This window comes from Chrysoperla carnea, chromosome 4 (assembly GCF_905475395.1).
Source record: "Chrysoperla carnea chromosome 4, inChrCarn1.1, whole genome shotgun sequence".
Taxonomy (NCBI): domain Eukaryota; kingdom Metazoa; phylum Arthropoda; class Insecta; order Neuroptera; family Chrysopidae; genus Chrysoperla; species Chrysoperla carnea.
The window spans coordinates 15,629,431-15,653,559 of NC_058340.1; the positions used below are offsets into that span (position 1 = coordinate 15,629,431).

The 24,129-nt window shown below is 30.0% G+C and overlaps 2 protein-coding genes across 6 annotated transcripts; both read left to right on the forward strand.

The window, feature by feature from the left end:
* Positions 1-7,624: 7,624 nt before the first annotated feature.
* Positions 7,625-11,790, forward strand: LOC123297599. Its single transcript, XM_044879337.1, has 6 exons — positions 7,625-7,676; positions 9,358-9,516; positions 10,246-10,377; positions 10,439-10,603; positions 10,684-10,815; positions 11,697-11,790. Exons 1-6 carry the CDS (start codon positions 7,625-7,627, stop codon positions 11,765-11,767), a joined length of 711 nt encoding a protein of 236 aa, XP_044735272.1. The 3' UTR covers positions 11,768-11,790.
* A 980-nt stretch (positions 11,791-12,770) lies between these two features.
* On the forward strand, positions 12,771-21,408 carry LOC123297597 (serine/arginine repetitive matrix protein 1). 5 transcript variants are annotated; one of them, XM_044879332.1, is made up of 8 exons: positions 12,771-12,903; positions 13,614-13,746; positions 15,028-15,283; positions 16,493-16,807; positions 18,230-18,611; positions 19,558-19,850; positions 20,463-20,519; positions 21,086-21,408. In XM_044879332.1, exons 3-8 carry the CDS (start codon positions 15,033-15,035, stop codon positions 21,366-21,368), a joined length of 1,581 nt encoding a protein of 526 aa, XP_044735267.1. In that variant the 5' UTR covers positions 12,771-12,903; positions 13,614-13,746; positions 15,028-15,032; the 3' UTR covers positions 21,369-21,408. The 5 variants fall into 5 exon arrangements, with proteins under 5 accessions (XP_044735267.1, XP_044735266.1, XP_044735269.1 ...); XM_044879331.1 differs by having other exon boundaries at positions 13,630-13,746; XM_044879333.1 differs by lacking the exon at positions 12,771-12,903 and adding an exon at positions 13,237-13,384 and having other exon boundaries at positions 13,630-13,746.
* The last annotated feature ends 2,721 nt before the right edge of the window (positions 21,409-24,129 follow it).

A 24,129-nucleotide genomic window follows, 5' to 3' on the forward strand; every position in this document is an offset into this window, starting at 1 on the left:
AATTAACAAAAACAAACAACAAATAAATATTAATTTCGAACACAACGTCATTTTTATTTTTTTTAAAGTTATATAAAATTTAGAACACTTTTCATTTTATTAAATAATTTTAATTGTATATTCAAATATCACAAAAATTTTTAACATTGTTTTCTCATATCTTATCATTGAATTAACAATTGTTTGATGAATCATTTTTCATTCGTGTATGTATGTAAAAATTGAGACCACTATATTAATTGAAATAGATAACAAATACACAACGTAACAATAACAAATATTAAAAACATCTTTTTTTTATATATTTTGGTTTAGTTTGCATACAGAACAACTATAAACAGGTGTATTGAAAAAGTCCTTCAAACAAAGAATAAATTACTGTATTATTGTTAAAGGTCTTTCAATAAGAGTGATATTTTTTAAAATTGAAATATTCAGCTTCTAATATATTTTTATGTGTGCTTTCAGGTGTTAAATATTCAGAACTTATAGTCTGAAGTTTTATCATGTAGCGACTCACCATTCTTGAACGCATACAAACTGCGTCTAAAGCGTTCTTACACGTGCAAATAATTTCAGATTTTTATGTTTTATGGGAACGTTTCTATCGTTTTTTTGCATACGAAAAATAAGCAATCTATGCCCCAAAAACCATCAAAATCAATAGTACAAGCACCAAGGGAATTTTAGATTTAGGGTTGAAATTATTTCTACCTTATTTTCAACTTTGATGGTGGATTTTGTTACAACTTCATGAATGTAGATGACAAATAAGAATAAAATTTTTCGATACCTGCCTTGGTTTTTGAAATATCGAAAGCTAAATAATTAAACAAAATTTTCAACTTTCGATATATTGAAAATTACTCCTGATATCGAAAATTTGTATTCTTACTTTTCGTCCTATATTGTCAAGGTGTAACATAATTCATCATCAAAATTTAAAAAAAATATTTTTTTTTAAATTTGTGTCCTCACTACCGCGCTCATACATCCCTAATCAGTCGAGCATAACGGGCTTTTTTTTGTTTTCAATAATTTATTAAGGTTTTAACTTTAATTTGCATAGATTTTTTTTTAATTTCCACCGACTAGTTTTGGAGAAATCTATGAAAACATGCCATACATCTACCGTTTTCCCATAAGAATCATTTTAAATATGCCTACTATTGAAGTCATTTATTTATTTAAATAATCGGGTAACCCCCCCCCTAAAACTTTCAGAATTGATTTAGACTTAGTTCAATTTAAATTTATAAACTATCACTCTTATTGAAAGACCTTGTATTATTATTCCGTCAAGGTAAATTTATTCGTTTATGTAGTCCAATATACTCATACATCGTACCTTGTGAAAAAAAATCGAATTGAAGATTTTTCTGGTTTTTATTATTGTTTGGTTTTGTGGGTGGGGGGCTATTAAATTTTGTTTCCTGATACAAACTAACTGTGAATATAAAACGATGAAATTTTTACACATTTCCAAAATTTTAAAACTCAACACTTATACTTGAATAGATCACTTTCATATATGTTTGTCGGTTTTCCACAGCCCATTTTTTACGAAAAAAAAATAATTAAAAACTGCGAATATCGATAAATTTGATACAGGTGGATCATCATTTGTATCCCCTCGGTTGAACCAAAAAAGGTGAAATTTTACAAGAAAACCAAACTCAAAGGTTACATAGTTAAACGAAAATTATAAAACTTTAAATTTCCACAAAAAATAAAGTTAAATATTATGAAATTCCTTCCTCGCAAGTCCCATCCCCATTAGCCAATTTTTTTACAGCCGAAGCCATTCGATAGAAAACCTTAATTGATCTAAAACGAATTTTTAGAAACGAAGGAAAATTATTGAAAATACGTAGTATTTTGGCTCATAGATTGTTTTTCCTAAGTTGGACATAATTAGAAAATTAATTTTAAATTATCTTGGCAAGTATGTTTGCATGAAATAGACGACTGGAATTTGCATGAAGTGTATTTTATTGTTTGTAACTATAGCTGCGGAAAGACAATTCCACCGTCAAATAAAAAAGTTTTTACTTTCGTTTTAAGATCAAAAATAATTATTTTGTCTGAAGTAAGAAACAAGTTTCTGAAAATATATGTATCTACATTCGGCGCGGCAGTAATAAGTAATGAGCACCAAGGACGATTTATCAGATTTTATTTAAATAAAACTTGAATTGTAGGAAAATCTTTATTTTATTGGAAAAATCTAAACAACACATGATTTTCAAATATGCATTATTAATTGAAAAAAAAAAACAGCCACTTTTAACCGACGTAAAACTTAAGAAGGAGGTTTTAAATTCGGCCATATTCAATTTTGTACCTATGTTATAGCATATCTTCGTTAATGATAAACCGATTTTAATTATTCTTTTTTTAATGAGAAGTCCTATACTTTCCCGATGGACTTTAATAACTTTGAAGATAAAATTGGGAATTGTGTACAAAAATATCAGCCGTTACTCCTTAGGGATGGAATTTCTTTTGAAAAATTACAAATTTTTAGTGAATTTAATGATTAAAACATATGAACGGGTGAAATTTCAAAAAAGATTCCGATTTTTAGCTTATAATTTAAAAAAAGTAAAAACACTTAAAATCGAAAATGAATAATTTTTTTTAATAATAACAATTACTCTTACGTTTTGAGGTACACGCCAACCATATTCTTAGCTAGAAATCGATTCATTAGCGTCGAAACATAATTGCATACAATATAATTGAAATATTATTGACAGAAGTATTTTTTTAAAATTATTTTTACTTTTCGGTACAATTATTTCAACGTGGTTTTTAAATTTTCTGTATTTTAATTCAATTAAATTATGCATTAAACAATAACAATAATAAAAAAATTTTAAAAACGCTAAAACAATAAGTAAATAAAATAAAACATATTTAAGAAAAATTTCAATTATTTGTTTTATTTTAATTTTATAATGAATTTACGCCAAATAACAACCCAATTAATTGGAAAATCACCTCCCACTATACCAAACAATAAAATAAAAACAATAAACAAAATCTTCTACCTGATTTTCCCAAAGGTGGACGTAGTTTTTACTATACGTAGGTACTAAGATTATAAAATGCACATGTAAAATTACTAACTGTACATATATTAAAACAAACAACCAGGTAAAAATTATGAAATTTATTTTATTTAGATACGTTGTAGCACTGATGTAGAATAACTCTGATTGTAATTTCAAACTTTTAACATATTTTTACTTGATAAGGAAAAATTCTTTCACAAAAAAAAAAACAATTTTTATAATAATATAATAAAATTTTCTCACTTAAACAATGATCAAATTATAGATTTTGTTAATAAGAAAAATAAAGATGCGTGTATGTTTAAGATCCATTGTATTCTTTCCATATAAAGAGAGTTGACCTTACTTCCTTCTAATTCAATTTAAAAAGGTCTGTAGATCAAATTATGAGATCTCTCTCAGCAAGGTCATGGAGAAAGTAGTTTAGAATCGGATGCAGTCGCATGAAGATATCCACGGACAATTGATTCTCCAACAGTTTGGTTTCAGATTGAACCACTCAACAGTGAGTCAGCTTCATTGTCTCAATAACGACATTTCTTCTGGATTTAACTGGAGTGAATTCAATGGCATGGTCATTTTGGACATCGAAAAGGCTTACGATACGGTCTGACACGTTGAACTTATCTACAAACTTTCCAAATTCAACAAACCTATCTACTTCCTGAAATTCCTGATTCCCTATTTATCTAAACGAAAATCCCGAATTCATCTCCAACAAAGTACATAGAACCAATATTGTGTCAGGGCTGGTGTACCTGAAGACTCCTTGCTTGGACACCGCCTCTTTTCATAATAATACAGCAATCTACTGCGCTTCCTAGCAGCCAAATATTGACCTGCCTCCAGTCTCGCTTGTTCACACTTGAAAGCTATTTTAAGAAGTGGAAAATCACAATTAATCCTACGAGGATTAAGTACGTCTAGTTCACCAAGACGACTAAATTTTCTTCTTACTCACTTGAATTGAAAATGTTTCACACTGAAACACTGAAATCAAACAGCTATAAAGTGTTGAATACTTGATAGTAACTCTTCAAAGGCAGTTGAATTGGACACAGAACGTTAAAAAACGCCTTGCCCTCTGAAACGCATTTTTTTGCTAAGCTGTACCCACTACTCACCATTAGGAGAAAGTTGTACGAATGTCTGAAACATCGACTTTACAAGACATGTTTTCGACCTGTACTCACGTATGCTGCCCCAATCTGATCGAACGTTGTACCTTTGCAGCTTGCGAAAATGCAAAAATTTCAAAATCGTTCTTTTCGGACGATTTCGAAAGACAACATTGAGATTCGATTAACATTGAGGAACAAATCGTGTGAAAGTATAAACATTAAGATTTACAATTTTTTAAAAATTAATCGAATTCTTTACGAACTACTTATATTGTGAGATTGTTTCATGCTTACCAAATTTTTCTTCATGCTATTAAACTAAGATTATAATCAATAGCTTTGTACCATACTCTATCATTAATTCTTCATCTTAGATTGGTTTAATGGAACTTAATTTAGTATACTTACAACATACCTATGGTTTTTAAAATTACTGACTGTTCATTTTACGAATTCCATGTAGACGAAAGTTTGACTATAATATTATTTTATATAACTACAAAAGAATAATACCAGCAGTTTTAGGTTCCGATAAATCATATACAAGATACGGATTCGGTAATTATGTTTTTGAATTTGAGACTTTCTTAATTATTAATATAACATAATCAAATTAAATTTTTACAGATAATATCTTCTGACTGACCCCCAGCTACTGCAAAAGAGGTTGCGGGTTTGAATCAAGGCAGCAGCAGTGTGAGCAATTATAATAAATGAGGCGATAAAATCGATCACCCTGTCGTCGCTTGGACAAGAACTAAGTAACCGACTCCACCCCATTATAAAAATTTGATTTTATATTAAATGTATTTCATAATGATAAGATTTTAAAAAATAATGATGTGGGTGCCCTCTGTTATAGATAGATATCTGAAAAACAGAGGTTTCACACTTCCTTAAGGTAACCAAATAACATAACAAAAAAACCATCTTTACATCGCCTTCAGTTCCGCCATTTGTAATAGTTTTGGAATATTTTGTTTTTATTTTTCAAAAATTTTTCATAATGCTCACTAGTTGAAGTTACTTAAAAATTTTCATTTTTCTATCTCTTATACTTTTGGAGAAAATGGACACCAAAGGGATTATGTTGCAGAATAGTCTAGATCTGGCGAGACCAAGAATTATATTTGGAAATTTTGTTTACCAATAATATCAAAAAGTAGGGGTTGATAAACTGTTAAACAAACAAATCATTTAGAACAAACTTGTAATTGAATATGTTGTGAAGGAAAAGGGAGTAAGAGGTGATTATTTACCAAAATTATATTGTTTTAAATTAATTATCGGCCAATATTTACATTACTTTAATGAAATATTTTTATCTTATTATTTATTTGTTAATAGAATAAAAATCTACTGAAATAGTAATGATTTTATAAACACAAGCCATGGTAAGTATGACTTACAGATCGAATCAATAGCTTCCTTATACTGTGATCAAGTGAATTTTTATACCATGTATATATGAAATATATCATAATATATTAAGTTTAGTCCCAAGTTTGTGACGCTTAAAAATTAGTGATGCTACGAACAAAATTTTGATCTAGGTGTTCATAAAATACCTAATTAGTCCATTTCCGGTTGTCTGTCCGTCTGCCTGTCAACACGATAACTCAAAAACGAAAAGAGATATTAAGCTGAAACTTTTATAGCGTGCTCAGGACGTAAAAAGTGAGGTGAAAATTTTATTTTCTTATTTTTAGTACAATAAAAACTTAGGTATGCCTAAAAAATATCATTTATTAAAATTTTTTTTTTCAACTTTCGTGGTGGAAATAATTATTTCCTCTTAGGAAAGTTAATTAAACAATACGATTTAAATCATAATTATTGGGGCAAGTTTGTCCAAATAATGTTGAAAAATGACGAGGTCAAAAATTTGTCATTTAATTGTACAGATTGACAGAGGAGGACTATGGCCTACGCCAACAACATCATGGCGAAGTAGCAACTGTCGGGCTTTGTAACAAGGTGGAGCAATATATTTTCTTTTGTTTTTTATCATTTTTTACCGATTAAACTATATAACCAAACTAAATTTTTTTACGAGTTAAAATCCAAGCACCAACTTTGCCAAATAAATCTTCATCCACTTGGATAAACAGTTTCTGAGGTAATTTTAAGACATTACTACATACTAGGTTGGGTTAGGTTAGAGTGGCTGTCTTGGGGTGGGACACACTTAGACCATAGTGTCCGTTGTGATACCGAAAAAAAGGGTTAGCTCATCCCCGGCCACTACTTCATGAACCATCTGGAGCCGTATAAGAGTAGCAGGAGAGCTTTGACGTCGACAGACTTTGGGTCGGAGAGTAAGTTAATCCATCTCCTCATGAAAAGAGCTGTGCAGTGACAGAGAAGATGAAACATTGTCTCCTCCTCCTCACCACTGTGACAGCTCCTGTAGTAGTCGTGATACACTATTATAGCCGCAACAACTTTGCGAACAGAGGCCCTTGAAAGTGATATAAGATCTTCGGAACGACTGCAATTGTACTCAGACCATATCTGTCTTGTAGTACCACAAGTACGTTCCTCCCTCCATCTAAGATTGGCCCTTTTTAAGATATTCTCGTTGAGGAACAACTTGCAGTTCGCAAATGGAACTCCCGGATAATTATTGATGCGTGTGTCCGGCAGCATTGTGCCATTTCTGGCAAGCGCGCCGGGTTCGCAATTTCCTGAAATGTTCAGCTGAAGATTTTTAATATTACTCAAGTATAAAGTATCGTTTATAAATAATTAATTTTTTTAAACTGGAAATCGGATAAAACTTTACTTTATAGGAGTCTCTGATCTAAATTCAAAGAAGACCCTACTTACAAGAAAGTAAAAAGTCCATGATCGGAATTTCACAAGAATATATGTTTTGGGAAGTTTATCATACTCTCAATTGATTTTTCACCGGACCTGTCACCGCACCAAATGTCTGTTGTTTCAATGAATGTGTAATCTGTAAATTGAGGTCCAATATGAGTCGTGTCGTGTGCAAATGGAAAAACAGAAAGTCCCGAACACCATAATAAAATCTCATTAGAGTGATCTTTTTTTTTATTTCGTTTCCAACTTCTTTTTTCTAATCTAAAATATTAGAATATTTAGCGATTTTTTCTCTACAATTTTTTTGTGAGTGTTTTAAATTCAAAAACAACGTATAAAAACGATAATTTTTACAAATTCGATTGAAATAAACACTCCCTAAATTTTAATAAATTGTAAATATAGAGATAAAGAGTTTAAAACTTGTGAAATCACCTGAATTTATTTTATGGCTTTATCTATCTAGTTGTTGACAATATCTTTTTTTTAATGTTTGATAAAAATACATTTTTGATAACAATGATTAAGGTGTTTCATTAAAATTAATTACTACACCTTTGGAAAAATTAAAAAGCAGAAGAGTAAATCTTGCAAATGAAAATGAATTATTTGAATTATTTATTTGTGTTTTTGTGCTTTTTTGTAATTGTTTGTGAGTATACATTTTCATAGTTTTAAAAAAAAGCTTTTACTTTATAACTCGTGATTCAGTTTAATATTCTGCTGCGTACGTTTTTTTATGATAAAATGGTGTGGCCTATATTTTCGATAACAAAGAACAGTTTGATATTTAAATTATTGGATATATTTTTTATTCTGGATTAACAAAAAATCTGCTTATGTAATAATAATTTAAGTTAAAACAAAAATTGTGTTTTGAATTCAGTCCCGCCGTTCAATAATTTGAATTGTCTTTAGCTTTTTGATTTTGCATGGAATTTTTTAGATATAGAAATGGTGTGATCTTATAATTCTAGCAACTGTAGTACACAAAAAAATTGAATTTTGTTATTAAAGTACGAATTGCGAATTGCAGCAAAATTCATATATTTTGAAGATAAGAAACAATTTTTTACCACATTTTTTTTCTCAAATTATACAGGTATCTCGAAAAATATTCTAATGAATAAATAGGTTCTTTGTGATTCTTGCCAAAAGTTAGTTTTTTCTATTTAATTGCTGTTTTATTCTTTTTCTGAAAGTAAAGAGTATTATTAGGATTGTTTCGGCTATGATATTTCGTAGTTCGAATTTATGTTGTACTAAAAAATCCCTGGTTTGTGAATTAAGGTAGAAATAGTTATTGCGATTACAGATGTCGTAATTTGTAAGGGGTGTCGTACTTTTTTTACTTTCCGATAACGATTTTTAGTGTTAAATTAAACGAAATTACTCATTTACGGGATAGTTTGATAAAAAAAAACTGATAACAAAAAATTAGTAATGATTCATGATTATATGATTCATGATGGAAAGAAATATGTAGCTAATTAAATTCTTCTTCATTTGGTTAATTTTTTCCAAATTTATCCACTTTAATTTAGTCTGTGAACTTTATTATGAAGTATTTTTTATATGTTAACCATGGGTCCTTAAATTAAAAAGAGGCTATATTTAGAAAAATTTTCAGCCCAAAGGTATATTATTCTACGCAATAACATTAAATAGGTACATTTTTAAACATCAAATTCAATTTTTCTACCCTTTAAATTGGCAAAGTTTTTGATGATATCGTCTGATTTGAAATCTACTTCGATACTTATTATGACTAATTTAGCCAATCTCTCGGGTAATACTGTCACAGGAAGTGTAAAATATATGGGTAAAGACATTGAAACATTAGAAAATCCGGGCATTAAATTATGAGAATAAATATAATTTAGTACGCCTAGTGAAGTCTTTATGTAAAAAAAAAATATAGGCAACGACCATTAAATATTAAATATAGATCTTGCCTGTCGATGTCCGATCTATTTTCATGAGTTTAGAACATTTCTTCTAAGTTGAGACATTGTATTTTTTTTCTCTGTCCAATACCCATCGATTGTAACCATCCCCCAACATCCTGTGCCTGAGTACCACGCATGATTTGCACCACTAGGAAAAAACTGCCCTGTATTCTAAACAAACATTTGATTGTTATTATTTCTTAGGCATATTTCCCAAGAAGTACGTGGATTGGGAAGTTTCGAGTTATACTTACTTGTGTTTCATCGACCCACTTCTAATCAACTCGAGCAAAAATGATTGTCTTTATGTATTCCCAGTCTGACATATCAAAAATTTTTAACACTGTTTCTTTTATTTGGAATAAAAATATATTTTTTCTACAGATGGACAATTTGAAGATGCATTGCCCGCTAGTAGACAGTTAGGTGAACAATGTAAACTAGACAGTCATTGTTCGCCAAATTGGAGCTTATGTGGACGAAGAACACTAAGATGTGAATGTTGGGACGGTTTCATAAAAAAAGGCAACGAATGCATCGCCGGTAAGGCTTAATGGGACTTTCTCATTTAGAATTACGAAAAGAAAATTTTTTAATAATTAAAAAAAGAAAACTATTATATTTATAAACATGAGTCCCTTTGGATGTTGATTTACATGCCTTAAAGTTTATAACAACATTAAGTGAAAACAAACAATTGACTGAGTTAATCGTTGATACCATGCATATATGTAATATACAAGGTATACTAAGTTTAGTCCCAAGTTTGTAATGCTTAAAAATATTTCCGGTTGCATGTCGCCTGTGAACACGATAACTCAAAAACGAAAAAATATATCAAGCTGAAATTTTTACAGCGTACTCAGGATGTAATAAGTGAGATCACTAAATGAGCAACATAGGTCAATTTGGTCTTGGGTCCGTAGGAATCATCTTGTGTACCGTTAGAGATAGAACAAAAGTTTAAATGTAAAAAATGTTCCTTATTAAAAAATAACCAACTTTTGTACGAAACTTATTTCCGTAAACATCACTGTTTAACCGTGAGAGCGCAAATGGTATAGTATGTATTATATGGAAAATATAAGTTACGTATGTGTAACATGTATGTATGTATAATGTGACAGAGTACCTATTTCAAAAATTAACTCAATCATGTTTGTTTTTACTTGTTATGTTAAACAATTGATCTTTTGAAAATTTTAAATGAGAAAGTCAACTTAATAATATACTAAAAAGTACAATAAATCGACTATTACGTTATTTTTTTAGCCATACAAGGTTTATGTACGGAAGATTCGGATTGTTCCTCAACATTACCACATTCATTTTGTGATCAAGATGAAAAATGTAAATGCCGAGATACATACTTAGCGTCCCCCGATCGTACAACGTGTTTATCACGTAAGTGTATTAAATTTTGCCTATATTTGAGAGAAATTTCTTACTTATTTTTCTTTTTAAGCAAAACGTATAAATGAAACATGTATATTAGAAGAAGAATGTAAGTTATATTTGGGTTTTTATGGGCAATGTATGGTGAATCCAGCGAATTATTCTTCGAAAGTGTGTCTATGTTCGCAGAATAGTCATCCATCTCGTTTTAATGGAACATGTATTGCTACTGTTGGTTAGTATATTTAGTTATTTCGATTTTGACAAAGAGAATAAAAATTATTATTGAACTCGACTACAAATTTAAATTTTTAGGCTTGAATGGAAGGTGTACCAGCGATGATCAATGTCATTCTACAACTACAGAATCAATCCAACTTATATGCTATGATAGTCAGTGCAAATGTCCTGCTGGATATGTCAGTGACGATGATCGAGGATGCAGAGGTATGTTTATTTTTTTGAATAATTTTTATTATTTCAAACGGTTTTTTTAATGTGGAAAGAATGCCGTGAAAACTTTTAAAGAGAATGCAGTGCCCAGAAGTTCCTAGACATGGGATCTATTTTTCATGTCTGAAAACTTTTCTTTTTTTGTTACAATTTGCTTTGTCGATTGACGACGAACCTTTGCTATGAGGCTCATTCTGAAACCTGAAACTATATTTTCCAGCTAAAATATACAAATTAGTACTTTTACTACTTTTTCCAGCTAAAATATACAAATTAGTAGGGAAACATTCAGAGTGACAGTATATCTTGTAATTAGAGATGTTTGTGAATGAACTTCAAAAGGGGCGTCAATTGTACACCAATTTTAACAGTAAATTTTCGATTTTAAGCAATTTGAAAAATTTGAATACTGAAGAAGTTCAAAACAGAGCAAATATGTTAGCAACGATGTATTCTGGTGAAAGTGCTTTTTTATGAATGTATCCTTCTTCTGTAACAACGATAGCTCGAGCCGGAGCCAATTAACTGATGAAACTCAAAAACTAATAAAAGGTCTTTACTGACAGATTTTTATTAAGAAGGGGGGGGGCTAAATTTCGAAACTGCCTACGGGTGCAGCATGATTTCGAAACGTAAGGTTTATGTTGAGTACCTATTCCTGAGTTTACTATGGCAGCGTGGCTTTTAATTAGAGAACACCGTTTTCATACTGGCCAAGCATGCTGGATTGGTTTCAGAATTATTTAAGATTGTCCTGTAATTTACCAAATAATTTATCCTTACATCTTATTACACTTTCAAATTAGTTTTATATATTTTATTATAAAGCATTTGATATCTATAAATAAAATTTAATTGAAATTCTATGTTTATAGATGGAGCAGAAACATTGGTAAAAAGTTTCATTATCGTACTTTTGATGTTTGGATTCACCAAAATTTTTTAATTTCAAATTATTTGTGAATTTTAAATTATAAATTAATTTAAAAATTGTTCATTATTAGTTTTTAAAAGTTATTGAATTTATGTACAAATTATTTTTTATAACATATCTAAATGAAAATCAGATAAACTCTTTTGTGTTTATTATGTATTTTAGTCGAATAAAATTTATAATAATAAACAAAATATAATCTTATTTTTAATGGTAATCCAATTAAAATCATCTAGAAAAATTTTCTAAACGTTAATTTTTATAATTATATGTTGTTTCAAATGGCAGTAAATCGTACAACCAGTGTTGCGAACTTTCAATTCCCAAGCCCACTAAACCAGGCGGTAGAAAACCACTAAAAAACTATAAGGCAGCAATATTACCATAATATTTTTCTATATTTATCATAAAACTTTCAATAATATGCATAAATGATATTAAAATATAAAATTATTTGTCCGTTCAAAAAATTTTTTGGTATTCAAAAAAATTTTTGGCTAATAAAGAATAACTACTGGTTTTAGTAGTAACACTACTAAGTTGGCAATACCGCGTTCAACTAAAGAAATGAGCCTTTCAGCAAAATTTTTGGTTTATATGGTTTATATAAATGAAACTAACTGTTCGTTATTAACAAAAAAGATAAAATATGTTTAAAATTTCTTAATGAATGACTCGAAGTTAAATTTTTTGTTGGATTGAAAAATTGCACCAAAGTTCGTCCTCACAGTTGGTTTCGCTTGTCGCGAAAACTAAATCGATTTTATTCCTAAGTTGTGCGTTTTTTTCTTTTTTTTTATTAGTAAAAATAATTTTAAGCTTTTTTTAAATAAAACCATTTTTATTCATTTTTGAATAATGCAAACACTGTTGCCTATATTGCCTACAATATAGCCATTAAACCAGTGAAAGCAAACTTCTACCGATGTTTTGCTAGGCGTTCGTAAATAATGATATAACCATAACTTCGGACAAGTAGATTTTTGTAATGAATCTTTTTTTCCTCCATAATTGTCCGTGCTCATCCGGTAACAAGTGTATGTAGGCTGTGTTGAATATTTGATTAAAATAAAAATATTGTTCGAATTTAATCAATTTATTATACACATAATAATTAAGGAACGTTAAAGTTTAACAGAGTGAATAAAGTAAGTTTTAAGTGTATTCTTGATGAACAATAATAATTTTTTATCATAATTATCATTTTAAGTGAAGTTATCTACTTAATATTGATCTGTCACAAAATATTTTTTTTCGAACTTATCATAATTATAATTTTATTTGAAGTTTTCTGTTTTTAGTTTTACATTTGCTTGAAATCGTGTCAACTTATCGTAAAATTCGTGAATATATTTTCTTAACGTCGTTTTGTTCGGTCAATGAACGGTATATATAAATCATATTATGGTGGTGTTTTAGAAATATAAAATGGTGGCTAGTGTCGGTAAAATGTTTAATTTACGTTATTCGGGTCAAAACATTCTAGACTCATTTCATTTTGTGTTGTTATTTGTGTTTTATGATTCAAATCGAAATGTGTTGATATAATTCGTGTTAAGTGTATCCGAGAAACACAATTTCGGGAATAAACTTTTCAATTTCGTGGTGTTTTGATTTTTTACTTTTTAAGTATTCGTTTATTTTTTTTATTTAATTTCATTCATTTTATTGTTTGCTTATTTCATTTTTTTCACGTTTTTTATTTCATGCTCAATATTTTGTGGCTAGTTCAACTAAATACTAATTGTATGTTATTTTAAGTAGAACTTCTTTAATCCCAAATCCCATCACTTTTACCTTCAGTATATTACGTGTTTTATTATAATCTAAGTAAAATGGTTAATCGTGATTTATTAAGTATCGGGTGCTTGCAGCCGCTTTGCTGCTCGCCGAAATCGTTGCAGCCCAACGCCGCGTCGTACGCGAATGCATATTCGTTCAGAAAATACAAGAAGCATCTTCACGATCAACTTTGGTTCAACAAATCTAAGGTTTGTATTTATTTTTTTAAGAAATTATTAAGTAATTGTGTTTAGAACTTCTTTGCTTTAATTTGAAATTAGAATACCACTCGTACATGATAAGAAAATGGCCATGAATGTCAACCGGGTGGCCCCATTTTTAAAATCATAACTCTTTGAACATTCAAAATTAGAAAAAGTATTGGCCAAGTTTCTCGTAAACTCGATATTCAAATTGGTGAATGTTATATCTTCCGAACTCACGAAGTCAAATTTCACTGACAGATTTTTTTTGACAAAGTTATTGGTAATTAAGCCTAGAAGTTTGTCGCCCTGTCGATGAATTAATAGAACTCGACGAAAACAATGGAGAGTAATATTTTTCGAAAACTCGTTTAGTTTTTGAGATATGATTACTGTTTCTTGGTCTTAATACACTTAAAAATACATTCATTAAGAAAACTTTTTTAAGGATATAAAGCTCTTTGATTTTTTTCGTTTGCGATATACCATTCACGAGATAAGTCTTCGTCAATTATAATACATGTTACATTCATTATAATTATAATTGTCACATTCAATTATAATTATAATACATGTTAGATTTTAAAACATAATACATTTTTGACAATTTCGTTATTACGTTATAATAGCAAAATATATAAATTTTTTTATAATAAACAAAATTACAGAAAATAAATTTTTCTTACTGTAAGTTAGAGGCCTGACCACTTTTTCTTCAAGTTTAGTATTTACATGTTTTAAATGTGGACTCATTGGTTTTAATCACTCTGTGTCACAAAAATGCAAGTGTTTTACCATTCTAAGTGATATAGTTATAACATTATATGTGCTTTACATGTAATGCTATAGTAATATCACTTAGAATGATCAACTTATGCGTTTATTTTGGCACAGAGTATATATGATCGAATCGAAAAACTTGTTATTACTGTATTGTTCAAATGCGGTCATACGTATCAAACAGCTGGTTTTTCGGACTTCTGTTTTTTAATATTTTGATTAAATGAATGTAGCTTCTGTTAACAAAAAAAAATTCACTTTTTATCTTGTAGAGTTTTATAAGAATAAAATTCACTTTCTTAGTTTGTCACTCGGCAATCGAACCTATGAACCTCGTGTAAAGATGATCAGCAGCCATGTGAACTATATTTGATTATATAATAATATATCATCAGAGGTCAGGCCAGATTCACCGAAGATTGTGAAAATAAGTCTTAAGATTTGGTTGATATTTTTTGCAAATAATGTATTTCAAGGCTATAACTAACAAATTCTTTATTTTTACAGAAAAGATGTCTTCACGACGACGGTCACCGGATCGTCGTAAGGAGGGCTTGCATTCGTCTAGTTCCCGCGCGGCTGCAGCTTCGAGCAGACTTCGGATGGATCGTAATCCAACACATTCGCGAATAACAGATCCCAGCGAACCGGCTGGACGTCGCCGGGAAATTGACAACGTTATGAAGAAAGCACGTGCTTCACCCAATGCAAATGGTTATTGGGATAAAAAATTATTAGAAGTGGAAGAAAAAGATCCAAATCGGTGTGTGTTACTTATTTTATTATGATGTGTAATTTTTATGGATTGTGGAATGGTATTTTTTTTACTTAAATAATTCTTAATTTGTCTTTTAAAGCCCGAAAAGTTCTTATTTACACATTTTCATTTTTAATGTCATCTTCAGGAATATTTCATATAGTTTGACACGGATCGGCATATGAATGCTGAATAAATTCGACCAAAAAGTTTCTTATGAGTCTTTTCGAGAGCTTATGAATATATATGAAACTGTGTGTCCGGTTGGAAACGTGATGTACTTAACCTCAACACTTTTAAGCCATAAACTTATGCCCTAGACTGAAAGAAAACTTAACATTTTCGATAATTTTCCCAAATAAAACTGTTTCAGATTTGCCATAATGAAGTTTTAAACAATAATATCGTGAATAATAAAACCGCCGCGTCCGTCAGTAATTTTGAAAGTTTTTCGATTAATGTTAATTAAATTTAAATTTTTGTAATAACCTTAATTGTAGAAAATAAGTTTTATTACAATTTAGTCGTTAAAGTTTAATATTTACTGGTGGCTTAGTGGCTTTTTCCAAATTATTTAAAAAAAATATTTACAGAGATATTCACTTTTAAAATTATAGCCATGCTGCAATACGTTTTTTTTCGTTTTATCGATTAAATACTACTTAAATAATTTTTTAATACCATATATTTATAAATATTGACCCTTCACTAAGGTACGTATAGCTCAGCGCTCTATCTTCTGCTCTCTCTATTTCAAAAACGATCAAACGTATATTTATGATGTAATCCAATCTGATAAAGTGACGGGAATCTTAAAATGATATATATTTTCGATATTTTCAAATGTCCCAGTAATTACTTTTTCTCCCCTGCGGGCAGAAAGTGTCAACTTTCGTCGAGCCATGAACATGATATCTGAGACATTCTTTACTTTGCTCTCTAGATGTGTAATATGCTATTGAAAATCAAAAAGAAAAATTAAGACCAAATATTTTAGCCATTTGTTTGTCGATACGTGTTAGACAAATACTCTTTGAATGGAGTAAGTTATTGTTTCTAAAGATTGCCTTAACATTTTAAAGATATTGTTTAGTTTTCATTAAAGTAATTTCTTTTAAACTTTGATAAAATTTGAGTATAAATTGAAATCTGTAATTAAATTAAAAGTGATGATTCATCTTAGTAAAATTTTATTCATCGTTAAAATGGATTTAGTTGGAGGCATACTGGATATAAAGCTCTATACATCGAGGGCTCCTCACCGTCCCCTTCACCGTCACGACGTAATGGCGGCTCTTCACCGCCGCCGCGACGTAATGGCGGTTCTGTACGCCGTTCGCGTAGTCGGTCACGGCAACGTCGTACACCGCCCGCTCCATCGGCATCGACATCATCACGTCCACGCCCAAGGTCACCACCACCGCCACGCTCCGCAAGATCAATTTCAGCAAGCTCTCTTAGTAGTTGCTCAGATGATTCATGTTCCGTTTGTTCGCCAAAACATCGTGGCCACAAAACGGCACGTTCAAGGTACCTATTCAGAATATCCACAGATGTCTTTCTTTTTCATTAATTTTACCCGTACGGTTTAATTATACGTTTATTATAAAGGGGTGATTGATTGCTCCTAGAAAGTAATCTAGTTTTATACTCTTTCGAAAATAAATATTAAGTCAAATCGAAGCTTGAACTTATACTAAAGTTCATGCTTTTTTTTTATTCATATTGGAATGACAAAATATTTTGTTATGTACCAATAATTTATGCTGTTTTCCATTGTGCCCTTAATCTGTTTAAATACAAATAAATTGTTTCAAATTATTTATAAAAAACAAACACGAACTAGCAACTAATAATAGCTATGTAGATTTGACATTTTAGCAGTCGCTACAGGATTCACTGAATCCAATCTTTTGTATTCTTATCTATAATTTAAATTTTGCAGCGCTGTCGTAGTCAATGCTTTTAACGGTGGTGTATCTTCAGATTACGGCATAACTTGTCAGTCAGTGCGCTAGGCTCTTAAGATTTGTTTTAAGTGAAAAAATCATTATCATTACGCAACAACAAAAATATTGGGTGCGACTGATTAAAAAGAAACAAACCTGGCACCTGCCCCTTCATAGAGGCGAGGTTACCTTAAATTTAGCATTATTGAAGTAAACAAATCTAAATATTTCAGTATCTTCCATTAATTTGTATAATTTTCAAAAATTTTTCCCCCGGCTAATACGTACTCCCCGATTAATTTAATTCGAATCGAAAAAAATGTTTCAAAACAAATTTTTTGTATGTGGAAAATCTGAATTTATAAGAAAAATAAGGGTTTTCATTTAAGATTTCAAAGTTGACCTCTACCCAGGCGTGGAAGTGGAGGCCCGATTTGCATTTCATTCGTTAGCTTTTTTGTAAATATTAGACACGTATTTTTACGTTTTATAAAAGAAACGTGTTTTTCTCGATGCCCATGTATATGTTGGCTTGTGTCAGTTTCCAAAAACTTAAAAATTTTTAATGACAATTGATATTAAACTTTTACATCATACGAAACTCGACTAGTTAAAAGTCGTAGACATAGTGCAATTTTTGCTAGTGACATCACCAAAGACAGTTCAGTTAGTTTATATTAAAAATTAAATTTTACAATTAGTTTTCCTTCGGCATTACAAACTGAGGCTTACCTTCTTGTCAAATTCTTTATTGTTATCTATTGTTCTATAATTACACTTAATTTTGTAAGTAGACATTTAAAAAAATAAAATCAAACACCCCTATATTTATGTTTCATTGTTGTTGTTAATTATCGAAGACCGATTTACATGGCAGGTTTGTCGATGTAACTATTTTTATCCGTACTATTAAATTGTAGAAACAGTGTAGAACGAAATCTGTGGACATTTTTAAATAAAATTTATAATAAGTTAAGTTTTAACATATAATTTTGTTTTATAGATCACGTTCGTTTTCGGTACCGCGTTCTCGATCGCATAAAGTAAACTCGGCGTCCGCGTCAAATAATTCAAACAATCGCGTAAAGAGTGGACAAGTGAGTGGGCAACGGCCGCGACCGCGAGGCCCTACATCGCCTCCACCTCAATCTCCGTCACCTCATTCGAGCCGAGCACGTCCAATTAAAACGAAACCATCTACTTCATCTGGATCAGTAAGACGGCCACCACCTTCAAATCATATGTCTCAACGATCACATATTGCAGAGGCGTCACCAACTCCACGTGCACGAAATCAAATGCCGCTTCCAATTCAAGAAATAATACCCCCTCCATCACGAGCACATGATAAAAATCGGCGACCAAAAGAATCGAAACGGCCAAAGGTAAAATTATGACACTTAACATTAAAAAAAATAATTTGATTTTGAATAAATGCCAACAGAGGCTAATCACATTGTCATTTTAGCCTTTTTTTGAACACTAGAATTATATACAGGCTAGGAGTTAGTTGTGTATTGGCAGGTCGAAGAAAAATTACGGAAGACCATCACAAAAATAATTATCTACTTTTCTAATAAATGGAACGTTTGTTTTAAACGAAAAGACAAATTGATTTTTACCGGATTTGAATCTGCAATCTTTTAATTTTGAGTATACATGCTGTATAAGACCGCATTGACATTCGGGTATTTCAGCTGGGTGATCGTTAGCTTTAATATACGATATACTATGACTGTAATTAGAAGGTTACAGTTTTGTTTTTGGCAATGTATTTGTTTTTTATTTTATGTTACTTTCTAAGTTCATCTGTAAAGGTCTTATCTCTAAAAAATCATTTTTCACCGTGAAATAGTCATCCGAATTTTCTCAGAAATAGTCATCCGAGTGGCATTTCGTGGAATATTGAATTGCCAATATAGACCACAAACCCATGCTGAAATTTTTCGGGTGAAATGATCCACCGGGAATTATGTTGAAAAAGATACTCCTATATGTTAAAGAAAGTTTTATCACCATGGCGTTATTTTTGCGTTTCTACAGGTGAAAACAAGTGAGAATATGAATATCACACACCTTGCTGTCTCATCCCAGCACCTCCAAATATATGCGACGATACTGGACACTAACTCTGCATAAGTATTCAAAGCGAATTACATAAATGCCGTACAGAAATAAATCTGTTAACGACATTTGTTAAATAACACATTACGTTAAATAAAAGTTTTAGAAAAGAACGTGAATAGTCTCTGTTGAAGTGAAATAAAACGAGAGTTTCTGTTATTTTTTATAAATCAAATTTCTAAAATTTTACTTATATTAATTTGAAAGGTTGCACAAATACGTATTAAAAAAGAGAAAAAGTCAAACAAACCAAGGAGATTATCCCCAACAGTTGCCGAATCATCTGGTTCTGATGAGAGTTCTAGTTGTTCGGATGCACCACCAGTTGTTGCAGCGACACGTTTAACGTTAAGTGAAAGATTTGGTAAAATGGCTCAGTGGAGTGTCGATCGACGAGACATTGAAAACATGAGAATTACGAAAAATTCTAGTGGCGGTGACTTGAAGGTCATGATAGAAGAGGATGACATTGTTTATGGCGACCCACCACCTCGTTACAGGTATTATTTAGTTGTTTATTTTTATAACAAATCTTATTATATCAATTTCAAAAAACGAAATTTTGGCGCTTTTTTTTATTTATGAATCACACCAAAGACATCGAGTGACAGGTCGGCCAACCATTTATTACATTTGTCTTAAGATTTGTATTGCCATAGTATATTTGGATAAATAGTAAATAAACAATTTATGAAAAGCGAAATTTTTAAAACGATAGTTCACATTGTCTTTATTTGGTATAGTACAGTCTGTTAGTCTGTCTTTTGTACGTTCCCCCTTTCCTTGAAAAATGATATACATTTTTCTTTCGATATTTAAAAAACTAATCTGTAAATTTCCGGTTTTAATTTATCTGAGCGGATCCTTATTTATATTATTCACAGTAGCCGACACAAAGCAGGAAAATTTTGAATTATTAGGGATAACTGATCTTTGGTATTACCCTTTTAAGGTAGGGAAACATTTTTTGTTTATTATTCCAAGGAAATTTGGAAACGATTTATACAGAATTATAAAGTCAATTGTTTGTTTCACTGTGCCCCATGTTCCTTTAGCCTTTCAAAATACACCAAAAAATTAAATTTTTTTTACTCTGTTTTTGTAATATATAGGGAAAAGAGGACCCCAAATACGAAAAAACACGAAAATCCAGTTCATTTGAAGCCGAGGTGAGTAATTCTCGAGATATCGCCGAAATATTTCTAAAATATAGGGGTTTCATGTAGGATTGGCGATATCATAGAAAATACTCGACCAATTGTCAGTTGAACTGGATTTTTGTATTTTTTGGGCCCAAATTTATGTATCAAGTTTTATCAAACTCCCTTTTGCCCATTTATAGAAAATGAAAAAATCGAGAAAATTGCGATAAAACTCAGTGGATAAGAGGGTCATTTTGACCCAAAAAAACAAATTATTTTAGTTCATTTGATGATTGGGAGCATGATTTTTGAAATATCGTCCAAAGTTCTATATAAAGAGCGATTTCTCGAATCAATTTCAAACAGTTTCCTAAAAAATATTCTAAAGAATGCATTTTGGTGACTTTTGGGTTCTTATTACTCTAGAAAATAAAAAAAATGGGACACAAATTTTATTATCGTGAAACGGTGAACATGCAACCTTTTGTCTTTCTCGTCGAGAATTAACTGCTCGTGATATACCTTTTTTTTAATCATTGCCACTTATTGAGAACATAATAATAAACTTTATTTTGTTTATTTTTTCATATTAGTCATTCACCAGCTCCACAAGGACATTACCCTGATGAGTTACTAACAGTTGGTCCATCTGGGCTAGCTTCATGGGATGACGTACGAGTACGTTATCAATACTATAAAGAAAGAGGTTATTTGCGTGATCTTACACTTGACGATTACATAAAATGGGAAGAATGGTGGTATAAGTACCAAGAATGGTTAAAAGCAGAACGGTATTATGAACTTTGGGTTCAACAACGGCAGCAACAAAGGAATCGTCGGAGAAAACGTCTTCCTGCAACACAGCGACTTAATTAAGTATTTATATTTGTGGGTAAGAAATATTTTATTGTTTTTTTTTACTTTAAAAAAAATTGAATCAAGTCAGTTATCAAAATAAAATTTCGAATAGCTTCAAAGTTTTCTACGGTTTTTTTGAAAAAATATATAATTCATCAAATTTCTTTGGTGCAAAATTTTAAAAGACTGATCATGTCATTGTGCAATTTATAGTTTGAATTTATGTTTGTCCAAATAAAGTACTGCTTCGTAATCCTATGACTTGACTGTTAACTCGAAATAGTTATCATTTGATTGGAAAATCGTGCGGTTTTTGTATTGACACCGAGTATATACAAATTTTAATATACTAATTTTCCTAAAAAACAATATCACTACGGTTTCTTTTATTTAAATGGGGTATGACAAATTTCATTCGATTGGAATAATTATTTTATGACTTATGGATGCATGAAAAATGCATAAATTAATAAATTAAGTTATTGGTACTGAATTAAGGTAATACAGAACCATAAAATATTCGACGTTTTAGAACTGTTCTATTGTTATTGGAATAAGTTCAACTAAAATATTTTTTTTTAAAGAAAATGATATTTTAAAAGTTATTTCAGTCCTAATCGAAAAAATAATTTTCATATTTGGATTTTAACTAAAAATTAGTAGTATTGTATGATTTTTATACTATCTTTTCATTACAATTTACAATTAATACGTTCATTTTAATTTATTTATAGACTTTATAATATTATTACAATTTAAAAAAAAGTTAAGTCAAAATTTAAAATTTACGATGAAGCAGATAACTGACTTGATTTCTAATTTAATTTTACAAGGTAAGTTAGGAAGAATGCTCTAAATTTTAAGAATTTTTTTTACATATAAAAATAATTCTAAAATTATACCTATAGTTGAAAGACAAACCTATTCAAAAAAGTTCGCTGTACACATGGAAAATTTTCTTATCAAGATTTAAAATGAAATTTCTCTTACAAGTAGTTTTCGAATTTTTAAAGCTTAGGCAGACATGCAGTTGATTGTTTATGTTTATAGAGATACAAATCGATTCTATAAATTTAAATAGTGGGGGGAAATTTAAATTTTTAATGTAACATAGTCTGAACTACTGAGACTGATTTTGATCAAATAAGAAAAAATTGTGAGTTTTTTAAAATTACTGTATGAAAAGGTATACCATTTCTTTCTTGTAGTTTAGTATATTGTTCTTCCTGACTCACCCGTTTCTTAAAAATATATAAAATAATTTAAGTTGCATTGAGATAAAATCATTAAATTATCATACAAAAATATTCTCAAGCGGAATTTAACAAAAAATTTCTTTTATCATTAATTCAGAAAATAGTTTTGCCTTCGATTTTCATAATAAAGTTCCTTTAAATATTAACGGTGAATTTCATAATAAATTTAAAGTCATTTTATATATCTAAACAAACTTGAAATTTATTTATTATGGAATCTTGTCGTAAAGTCGTATGATAAAATTTGCTAGGTAATTTTAAATTTAAGGTTATTTATTTTTTACTTTGATCTAAAAAAGTAATTTTTACAAATTTTTCAACCAGGTTTTAACAATTCGCGGATCATATTTTTATAATAATCGTAATATTTTAAATAATAGTAAATTTATCATTTTAATTGAAATATTGTTATATTCGCGCTTGATATTCTAACTTAATATTTTATATCTTGATATCTGGACATTTATGTAAATAGAATAAAAAAAATAAAACATCTTAATGTTAAAAAATGTTAGTCTTTTATTTTTATAAAGGGGTTACATGGGTCAAATAATTGTTTTAATAATCTAGGCTAGGGATGGCGAAACTTTATGTATCAATTTGCCACTTTTCTTAAGACATCAGACTTATATACTTATATAGACATCAAATAATTTTGACTTTGTTGGAAAAATAATAATACTAAATACTATCAACTCAAAGCACTTTAATTAACACAACAAGTGAAATTTAGAAATTTAAAAAAAAATCCCCGGCAATCGCAGTTGAAACATATCTAAGAACACTTTCCATTAAATTACATTTTTACTTAAAGCCTTTTCCAGATGAGCCGATTTTGAAAATATATTTTTTCTTTTCTTTATATATACTTATTATTTAACAAAAGTATATATTTAACAAATGTCATTTATTTTTCATAACTTTTTCGCTTTTTTTCAAGGTTTAGCAACCGAATTAACGTCTGGCAAATTAATTTTAGGTTTTTCTATACTTAAATAACATAATATTAAAATTACAGACTTAATAAAATTCTTTTAAAATTTAGTATTATGACCTGTGCATTTAGGCTGCGCAGTACTAAACGCAACCACTTCCGGCAGCCAGATGGCCAAAGCTCTAACAGAAAGAGCACGGGGAACAACATATCATAAAATCAGCAATAATAAAATTCTTTTTTTGCCGACGTTGCGAGCTCCTGCACCAGTATGTTAGTTTGACTTTTGCTGTTGCAGATTAAATGACAAAAAACTTATATTAGGATTGTTGCTTTTAGCAGATGTTGCTTTCATGCATGCTCTGAACTGACTGAAGTCATCTGTCAAACGCTTTCTAAGCGAGTCTTGTAATGTTATTCATTTTTGAAAATAATGACTCGCAGGCATAATTACATGAAAGTATGGTTAAAATAGCTTAGGCCAGCTTCTTCAAACAGTTAAACGTGTCAGGTAACGAATATTTCCAAAATTTTGTGTGTCGTCATTAGCAATTATAGTCCACGATGTAACTACAATAATAAACGAGCG

Excerpts from the sequence above, each read along its gene's own strand:
- LOC123297599 (XM_044879337.1), top strand. The coding sequence starts at position 7,625 with ATGAATTATTTGAATTATTTATTTGTGTTTTTGTGCTTTTTTGTAATT. Across the intron at positions 7,677-9,357 it reads GTGCTTTTTTGTAATTGTTT|ATGGACAATTTGAAGATGCA; the intron begins GTGAGTATACAT and ends TTTTTTCTACAG. Across the intron at positions 9,517-10,245 it reads AGGCAACGAATGCATCGCCG|CCATACAAGGTTTATGTACG; the intron begins GTAAGGCTTAAT and ends TTATTTTTTTAG.
- LOC123297597 (XM_044879332.1), top strand. The coding sequence starts at position 15,033 with ATGTCTTCACGACGACGGTCACCGGATCGTCGTAAGGAGGGCTTGCAT. Across the intron at positions 15,284-16,492 it reads GAAGAAAAAGATCCAAATCG|TTGGAGGCATACTGGATATA; the intron begins GTGTGTGTTACT and ends AAATGGATTTAG. Across the intron at positions 16,808-18,229 it reads CACAAAACGGCACGTTCAAG|ATCACGTTCGTTTTCGGTAC; the intron begins GTACCTATTCAG and ends TTTGTTTTATAG.